General features: G+C 41.4%; 1 protein-coding gene across 1 annotated transcript; it reads left to right on the top strand.

The window, feature by feature from the left end:
* Nucleotides 1-5,221: 5,221 nt before the first annotated feature.
* On the top strand, nt 5,222-6,172 carry LOC140076435 (olfactory receptor 6C1-like). Its single transcript, XM_072122965.1, has one exon. The coding sequence runs from the start codon at nt 5,222-5,224 to the stop codon at nt 6,170-6,172; it is 951 nt and encodes a 316-aa protein (XP_071979066.1).
* Nucleotides 6,173-10,603: the final 4,431 nt, after the last annotated feature.

The raw sequence follows: 10,603 nt of genomic DNA, 5'->3' as shown, positions 1-10,603 counted from the left end.
TTGGAGTGCATAACATTTTTTAAATCACTTTTTAGAGCATTTTTTATAGGGTATTAATTAAAAATTATCTTTTTTCGGAATGTTTTTTGCGTTTTTTTCCTCCGGCGTTTACCGTGCGGGTCCAGTAACGATTCTGTTTTATTATGCAGATTGTTACGGACGCGGCAATACCAAATATGCGGGTTTTTTTTGTGTTTTTATGTTTTTTATACTTTATTAAGTTTTTTTATGGGAAAGTGACATTTTAGGGGCTTATATTTTTATGTATTTATTTTTTATTTATTCTAATGTGTTAACTTTAGTGTTTTTGACTTTTTTTTAATTATACATACTTGAACTTAAACCAGTGATGCTCTGATCACTGGTTTAAGTTCAATACACTGCTCTACAATACTATTTTATTGTAGAGCAGTGTAAACTGTCTGAGCAAGCTTGCGCATGCTCAGACAGTTTACAGCCAGACCCGGAAGGGGTCTGGCTGCCATGGAGACCGGGCAGCTCCGGGGCACATGCCAGTCCTCGGAGCTGCCCGGAAGAGGATCGGATCCCCCGGTAAGCGGCACGGGGGATCCGATCCACAGCGCTAACACCGTTACACGCCGCGGTCATGTTTGACCGCGGCGTGTAAGGGGTTAACACCCGCGATCGGAGCCGGCTCCGATCGCGGGTGTTAGCGCAGGCTGTCAGCTGTACTAGACAGCTGACAGCCGCTGCTTCTGGTACCGGCTCCGTTCGTGAGCCGGTGCCAGAAGCAGGACGTTATAGAACGTCCCCGTGCGCTAAGTATCTAGCCCCGGGGACGTACTATAACGTCCAGGTGCGCCTAGGGGTTAATCAATTTAATTTTTTTTTTTTTTGTTTTGATTTTCTTTTTACCTTATTCAGAACTAATGACCATTATGTTTGCTTTCATTTTATGGATAATTTATATCTATGTTAAAGATTTGAAATAAAAATCCTTGATTATAGGACATGACTCTTTCTGTAGATAATCGAGAGCAGTGTCATTTACATATGTGTTAGATAATGGAAAACTGAATCTTCTTTGTTCATTTACTGCAACGTTAAGCAACTGTCTAAACAATCTTCAATAAAGCAATTGGCCTAATAAACCACTACCAGAATATTGCCAAGCAGCGTATCACCTTCTAGCTTTCGTTTCTTACATGGCCCCTGGTGGCGGCATCATCTAGATAATCAACTTTGAAGTGAGCTTTAAATTGGTTTTATAAAGTCAAGGAGGAGGAGTGTTTAACACTGAAGTCAAGGTGGGAAGCTCTGAACGCCGCCTCCTCCTCTGTGATTGAAATAATGATTAAGACTTAAGGAGATCTGGTTAGTGATGTTTCTGTCTGCAGGCGAATCAATTACAGTGATGGTGGCGTTCTGAGGAAGAGAGAACTGGACTTCAGTGTTGAAAACTCCACCTCCTTGACTTTATAAAACCAATTTACACCTCACTTCAAAGTAGATTGCCTTAAGGCACACTACACGATATAGTACACACAAGAGAATATATGTACAGTTGACAAAATACACAGGTTAAAAGTGGAGTACAACAAGTATAAGCAATCAAGTGAAAGTCAGTTAACTTGTTCTGCACCAATGGGAAGGGATGAGCAGCACTTTCAGATCTGTCCTGCTTTTTAATGTGTTCAAAAGAACAACCTAAAAGTGTCTGATTTGCTTTTAAGGATCGTGTAGACACAAACCCCTGTTGCTATGCCCCCATTGAGAGTTCTGCATATCTCCTCAACCAAGGCCCCCAGAATAGACTGAGGCCCAGGCGTGTGCTCGCCCTGCTTCTCAGAAATGTATTTGGCATCTGGCTGGAGTGACCCATAGTTCCATAACTGGCATATGAAGTTATTGACCATATATCCAATTTAAGTTTCTTGGAAGGAGCTCAATAAATATTTTGGTTCCGCTGATTTTACTCAAGGTGTAAGGTGGAGCTTTTGCGGCTCAACCGCACAAGTCATTTGTTCTATCCCCTTGTAGTGTGGAAGTTGAGGCAAAATTGTGACATGTGTGATGCATGGATGTACATGGGAAGACCTGACATGTGCTCCCTTTTCTGTATACTTCTATATTCATCACATCAGCCAAAATTTATATCATCTCAAATTAAGATTAATCTTAAATGAACAGTAACTTTTCAACAATCTTTGCAATATAAGAAACTTTGTAAGGCCACATTGATATGACATTTCTACCCACCTTTGTACGGATACATTGTTTTGATTCCTGACCACAATGGCGGGCTAGAATGCCCCCCTGAAAGCGAGAGGAGGAGTGAACATCCGTGGCAGCCAGTGATTGGTCGTTGACAATGGTCATGGTGTCGCCCGAGTGATATATCACTGTCCCTTCGCTCAGCGGAGGTGGAGATGGATGCCATATACAGTTGTATCCGCCATCTATAGGCTTTTATGGCCTCCGCTGAGCATATATGTTGTTGCACAGCAGGATGGAAAGAGCTTAATTTTTTCATCCAGTCTTTCCAGCTGGATGCTACATATACTGGAGGCAAAAAGTTCTTCATCTGCCAGTATATATTTATGGATGCATTGAGAGTGTACAGCGGGTGCTTAAGTAACATATACACTGAAGTATCCACAGACCCTGCTGGAAAATGAGGACTACAAGTCACATAATAACCACAGACAATTCTACTCCTGAACACACGCAGGTTAATACATATGCTCCTTAATACATAATATATTATACTATATTTCTAATGATTTACGTTACTGGAAGTTGGAAAGATAAATTCTGAGATAAGAATAATAATAATCTTTATTCATATAGCGCCATCATATTCCGTAGCACTTTACAAATCATAGGGGACATATACAAATAAAATAAGACCTACCATATATACTCAAGTATAAGCCTAGTTTTTCAGCACAAAGAAATGTGCTGAAACCCCAAACTCGGCTTATACTCGAGTAAAAAATATCAAAACTCACCTTTCTGGCTTCCCCTGCTGCTGGCTATATACTGGGGGATATGGGCTGGCAGGCTATATACTATGGGGCAGGGTCAGACAGGCTATATACTGGGGAGGCTGTGACCAATGCATTTCCCACCCTCGGCTTATACTCGAGTCAATAGGTTTTCCCAGGTTTTTGTGGTAACATTAGGCGCCTCTGCTTATACTTGGGTCGGCTTATACTCGAGTATATACGGTAGGAGTTCAACAATAGAGGTAGAGGGTATCCAGCTTCACCCCCATGTAAGTTTCTATAACACTGATTTTATTACTATTACTGTAATCAGATTTGGAAGCTTCTTCCTTTTTTTTTTTGCTAAACTTCTCTATCTCTATTCCTCTGTGAGCAAATTTTCATGTTTATGAAACAACGTTCTATGTTATCCATTAAAATAATTAGTAATTAATCCTTAAAAATATCTACCGAGATTTTATCTCCTGGGAAATATAATCTCTTGCAATGTTAATATATATTTGGCGTCTACAGTGAATAATATTTAGTGTGATTATTTTGTCACACACCAGGTAAGGGGCATTTAGTTTGACCGATTTGTTATCATCGATATCAAATGTACAATGGATCAGCCTCTTACACGATACAAGAAGTAAAAGTCTTTGGTTGCCATTTTAAAATTTTTCCAAATTTTTCGGATGTTCAGCTTTTGATGCCCATATCATAGACAGGAACATGCGCCTTGATCTCATCTATTGAAATACAAGCACCTGTCTAGGCCAGTGATGGCAAACCTTTTAAACACCGAGTGCCCAAACTACAACCAAAGCCCTCATATTTTTTGCAAAGTGCCAAAGCAACAATTTAAGCAGTAACTTATTACTCCCTGCTCTGTTACATGTTTAAATTGTATTGGCACCTGAGGACACCAATACAGTAGAAAGAAGGAGATCAAGTTTTGGATTATCATTGTAGCTTCCTTCTGGGCTGCCTGGGACTGCAAGAGGCCTTAAGTCCTGTTTGGCAAACTCTACCCTGGGGTGATGGAAAGGGTGCCCATATAGAGGGCACTGGGTGCCACCTCTGGCACCCATGCCATAGGTTTGCCACCACTGGTCTAGACCTAAAATAAACTAAGGCAGTGCATCTACCAGGTAAGACCTGGCATACATTTTACCATGGTTTATAGTAAAAAGTTGCAGTGTTTTGTATCATCCAATTTATAGAACTTATATCATATTTGTGTACGTCCATCCACAATTTTCCTGCAATTTTTTTATGTTTTTGACCATATGTGATCTTCTCCAAACAGTATTCACAGTCCTTTTTGGAAATACTTTGGCAGTAATTACCACTTTCAGTCACCTTATGGATTTTAATTTTTTTTTGGTTAGCAAAATATACTGTAGGCAAGGGGCTTGTAGCATGAAATCTACCAGCAGATCTACCTTATTAGGTAGCTCCATGGTGGTAGGTTTCCTTTTAAATGTAAATATTGCTATTTTATATATTATGTAATGTGGCATAGTGAAGCCGCCATCTCAAAAAAAGTTTTACAGCCTTTAGGCATCCTATATATGGCAGCAGGGCCGTAACTTTAGGGGGTGCAGAGGTTGCGATGGCACTTGGGCCCAAGAGTTTTAGGGGGCCCTTATGCTGTCACTTTCCCATATGAGAAGACTAGTACTATAAACCATACATTATAGTCGGGGGCCTGGCACAGACTTTGCACTGGGGCCCATCAGCTTCTACGCCACTGTATGGCAGTGATGTATGATGATTTGGATGGTGGTACTATATGTTAATTTTGCCTGGCACACCATAGCAACAATGATGGCAAGAACAATTTCAACATCAAAAAACCCCACACCATATGCTGGTGGCCTTATATTTATCCTTACTAATGACATACAGGCAGTCCCCGGGTTACATACAAGATCGGTTCTGTAGGTTTGTACTTAAGTTGAATTTGTAACTGTGTATTTTATAATTGTAACCCCATCCAAATTTTTTGGGTCTCTGTGACAATTGGATTTTAAAAATCCAGGATTAACAATAAAGCTTAATTGTAGACACCAGTGATAACTGTTATAGCTGTTTGTTGTAGCCTAAGGCTAAAGTACAGTAAATTACCAACATCCAACAGTCCTTTCTAACTATGGGTCATATGTAAGTCGGGTGTTCTTAAGTAGGGGACCGCCTGTATTTATATTTTACACAACATAACTAAATCACTGATATTCTATGTGAAATTTCACAGGGAGCTTGCATTGATGAATGTGGCAAATAACACTGTAGTGACCTATTTCATTATTAAAGGGATTTCTGACACCCCATCGCTCCAAGCTTTGGCCTTTGTTCTGGTTCTTCTGATTTATATAATCATTCTGGGTGGTAATATGACCATATTTCTAGTTGTCTGCCTGGACCATCATCTCCATACTCCCATGTACTTCTTCTTGTGTAACTTGTCCATCTTGGATATATTCTCTAGTACGGTGACTCTTCATAAGATCCTTCTGAGCTTTTTATCAGGGGATAACACAGTGTCCTCACATGTTTGTATATGTCAAATGTTCATCTTTATATCTCTCGTGGGTAATGAGTTGATGATGTTGACAGCCATGAGTTATGATCGCTACGTTGCCGTCTGTAACCCATTGCTCTACTCCTCGGTCATGGGCCCAGACGTGTGCTCCGCTTTGGCTTCTATTTGTTGGGTATTTGGCTTTATAGAATCAGCTCCTCTTTTTATTTTAATTTATCGATTTTCTTGTTATAAATCAAACATAATTAACCATTTCTTCTGCGACATAGTGCCGATAATGCAACTTACGTGCAGCGACACTTCGTTGACCAACCTTCTCATTTTCATCTGTGGACTTTTCCTCTCGATTTTTCCCTTTATGTTCACATTCATCCCCTATGTTTTTATTATCATTGCCATACTAAAAATCCATTCAAGTTCTGGAAAACATAAAGCTTTCTACACGTGTTCTTCGCACCTTACAGTGGTCGTATTCCTCTATACGACTCTCATCTGTCAGTATATGAGACCGATCTCGGTGGATAGTTTGGAATCGAGCAAGCTTTTCTCTCTGTTTAATACAGCTGCTGTACCCATGCTTAACCCGCTGATCTACAGCCTGAAAAATAAAGATGTCAAAGCATCACTGAGACGTGTGTGCCGTAAAACAGATAAACCAAGAAAAAGACATAATTGAAGTACAGGCAGTCCCTGGATTACGTATAAGATGGGTTCCTTGAGTTTGTACTTAAGTTGAATTTGTATGCAAGTCGGAACTGTATATTTTATAATTGTAGCTCCAAAAAAAAAACATTTTTTTATCCCAGTGACAATTGGATTTTCAATTTTTGTTTCTGGGAACAGGGATTATCAATAAAGCTTCATTACAGACACCATAGAGCTGATGATTGCAGCCTGGGACCTGGGAAACATCCAGAGTTTCCCACATCTGGCAGAGAAGTCCGTCTGTAGCTAGGGGTCAGGTGTCCTTAAGTAGGGGATCGCCTGTAATCGTTAAGTGTAGGCACTATATCTATAAAAGTAACCCTATAGTTTATCAAAAAATGGACACTCCAAACATTAATCATTTACCAAAAACAAATTATAATGGAGGAAAGATCCACAAATCGTAATATACAGCCAGTCCCGAGGTTACGGACAAGATAGATTCTGTAGGTTTGTTCTTAAGTTGAATTTGTATGTAAGTCTGAACTGTATATTTTATAATTGTAGCCCCAGACAAATTGTTTGACAATTGGATTTTAAAAATGTTGGGTTGTCATAAGAATCAGGATTAGCAATAAAGCTTCATTACAGACGCCTGTGATAACTGTTATAGCTGATTATTGTAGCCTAAGGCTAAAGTACAGTAGATTACCAACATCCAGAGGTCCGTTTGTAACTAGGAGTCGTCTGTAAGTCGGGTGTTCTTAAGTTTTTAGATTTTTATAGCAAAATTGTTAAAAACAATCAAGGTGAGTGACCACAAAATAGGACTGCTGGGATAGCGCAACATTGATAATAATCTCAGAAATTCAACATGTAATTGAATAGTATACAAAAATAATCAATCCTGTGGATCCTTTAAAAATCGGAGGCAAAAGGCGGCCAGAAATATCATGATGAAATATCAAATAACAAGGCTTGTCACTTTACCCTTTATACTGTATTCATTCATATACCGAACTTCTACAAATAAATGGAGGGATATAATATATAGATAACACAGATTTTGCGCAACCCAGCGTCCACCAATGAATCACCACAAGTTTCGGCAGGACACGTCTTCCTCGGGGAGGCAGTAAAATGGACTGGAATTTTGAAGAAGTTGAAGAAGCGATTTGTTGTAATCCTGTGGGAAATGTGGAAACCTTAAACTAAAGAAATTTCAGATACACGGACAAATTAAAAAAAAAGATCAAACTAATCAAAGAGGAGGAGCAAATTTGGTCCATTGTGTTAGCTAAGAACGCTCTCGGGAAGGGAATGTATAAGGTAATTCACGTATAAAAAGTTGTAAATGTTATTATCTTAGTGACCACCAATGGAGTAGTATGTGAATAAATAAGACTTTAATACTTTTGTCCACACATTTGTCCTGGCTTCAACAAGAGATACAATAAAAGTGACGTTATCATGATTATGAGAGTGCGTAGGGGGAAGCCACAGACCCCAGACTTTCTGTAGAGATGGGCATAACTGCTTAGATTCATTATGGGGTTCATTTGTTTCAGTGTGAATAATTATACCCTGAAGAGTTGGGTATGGAATCCTCACTGTAACCCACCCCTTTTAATCCCTTAACGACGTGGCCCTTTTTTGTTTTTTTGTTTCTATTTTTTGGTCCTCACCGTTAAAAATCTATAACATTTTTATTTTTCCGTGTAAAGAGCTTGTTTTCTGCGTAACATATTGCACTTCATAGTAATGCTATTTAATATTCCATGCCATGCCAATATTCCAAATGCAGTGAAATTGGTGAAAAAATACATTTGTGTCATTTCTTGTTGGATTTTACGGCTTTCACTGAGCGCCCCAAATGACATGTCTAGTTTATTTTTTGGGTCGGTACAATCAAGGTGATACCAAATTTCTGAAATGTTTGCATACATTAACAAAAATTAAAACCTTGCGCATGACCACTCTGCTTCATTAATCTCTATGTAGCTGATGTAAATCGCCGTCTGCTCCATTAATCTGAAGGAGCGACGAGGCCCCCACTGATCAGCAAGTTATCCCATGGATAGGGCCTAACTTTGCTTCGTGGGAAAACCCCTTTAAATGATATTGAAGTATATACTAAAATACCATGTGAACCCATCTTTAAAATCAGAGATAAGATAAAGTACATTTTACACACAAATAGGAGTCATAGACAATCTGACGGTAACATTTCTCACTAATTCTTACTCCAGTCTCCCCTGTGTTTTACACGCTACTGAAAATACATAAGACACTTGATAAACCACCAGAAATGCCTATTGTGGCCTCTACTGACTCCATTCTGCCCCCTTATCATTCATGTTAAAAAAAGGTTCTTACTACTACCCTTCTCATTAAGGAAACGATTTCTTCCTGTTGGATATGTCCTCGTTCCTGGATCTTACTAGATCCTAAACCAAAACTAACTAGATCCCTCAGACGGTTTCCTGGTTAGCTGGGACGTAGACAGCTTATACATGACTATACAACAAGTGACAGGCATAAAAGCAGTATCTGAGCTCCAAGACAACATCAACACACAAGGCAGTCTACCTGGATATACTATAATTAGTTTTCAGCAAAAACTATTTTATTTTCAAAGACCAATTTTTTCTGTACTACACCTTGGCTGCCATCGCGGACAAAGTCACGCCTGTGGAACGACCTGGAGGTACCATGCCGCAACAAGTCCAACCTGCTTTGCAGCGGGCTCTGGTGAAAACCGGGTACCATTTAGACTCCAATCCCAGGTGTCGGCTTACGTCATCGTCCGCGGTTCTTGGAGAAGCATCCATAGGTGAGAGCAAAACTTTTCCTCATCTGAATGTCCCTGCTCTTCTCAGTTTTGGAACAGGCAACCCACTTCAAGTCTCAGCCTTCCTGGACTCTGGCTCTGCAGAGAATTTTGTGGATGCTGCCTTTGTCTCCCAGCATCACTTTCCTGTGGTTCACCTAGAGAAGCCACTGTTTATCTCTTCCATCAGTGGACAGATTCTCCATGACCCGGTCCAGTAACATATTGACCCCATGTCTCTGCAAATTGGGGTGTTGCACAAGGAGAGACTGTCGTTTTATATGCTCCCCCGCTCTACGTCCTCAGTGCTTTTGGGCCTCCCGTGGTTGCAGCAACACGCTCCAGTGCTTGACTGGCAGACTGGGGAAATCCTTCGCTGAGGACCGGAGTGCCATTCCCGCTCATGGCTCTTCACCTGGTGTCCGTAATGTCTTCTGTGGACTCTCCCAAGCAGCTGGCAGGCCTTCCCGCTGTTTATAAGGATTTTGCAGATGTCTTTTCTGAGAAGCAAGCAGAGATTCTGCCACCACACCGCCCCTATGACTGTTCCATAGACCTGATGCCGGGTACATCTCCTCCACGAGGTGCGGTATACCCATTATCTGTGCCTGAGACCACGGCTATGTCAGCCTACTTCAAGGAGAATTTGCAGAAGGGATTCATCCGCAAGTTGTCTTTCCTTGCTGGTGCCTCTGATGTTGGTGATGAAGAATCGGCTCCTCGTCATATTGTTCCTCTGGAATGACTGGTTGCTGCAACTCCTGTGGACCTACGACAGTCCTTCCTGGTAAGATCTATGTGCGACCTGCTTTTTCGGAAAAGGATACTAACTTAGGGACATTGCTCTCGTGGGCACCCTATGGTGCAGGGATCTGTTACTCTCATATATCGTTACTAATGGTGGCCAGGTCTGGTCAAGGACATTCGTGCAAGTCTGCTGCTCCCATTGCCGATACCCAGTTGCCCATGGACTCACATAACCATGGACTTTACCATCTTCTGGTAATACAGTCATCTGGGTGGTAACGGACCGCTTATCTAAGATGCACACTTTGTTCCTCTGCCAGGTCTGCCTGTCGGCTCCACACCTTGCAAGCCTGTTCTTCCCCTGCACATTGTCTCAGACCGTGGGATCCAGTTTGTTTCCCATTTCTGGCGCTCTCTGTGCGGTCAACTGCAGGTTAAACTGGACTTCTCATCTGCGTACCATCCATAGTCCAATGGACTCTGAATCTGCTGGCTTCACTCCATTTTTTGTTGTCTTTGGGCGACATCCACACCCACCTCTTCCTCTGTCTGATCCTTCCGATGTTCCTGGCGTGGAGGATTTGGTTCAAGATCTCAAGTCTATCTGGGAGCAAACACTACTTTGGGCCTCCGCCCGCACCAAGACCCAGGCTGACAAGAGACGCAGGCCTCCTTCAGTCTTCTCTCCAGGAGATAAGCTGTGGCTGTCTTCTAGATACGTCCGGCTGAAGGTTCCCATCTGGGTCCATTTGAGGTGCTGAAGCGCATCAATCCGGTAGCCTATAACCTCCGCCTTCCTCCCCACCATGCGCATCCCAGATTCCTTCCACGTCTCCCTTCTGAAGCAAGTCATCCTGAACCACTTCTCTCGGCAAGTACCACCTC

The sequence above is a fragment of the Engystomops pustulosus genome, chromosome 9, assembly GCF_040894005.1.
Source record: "Engystomops pustulosus chromosome 9, aEngPut4.maternal, whole genome shotgun sequence".
In the NCBI taxonomy this organism is placed as follows: Eukaryota; Metazoa; Chordata; class Amphibia; order Anura; family Leptodactylidae; genus Engystomops; species Engystomops pustulosus.
This window is presented reverse-complemented; position numbering and strand designations above follow the sequence as displayed.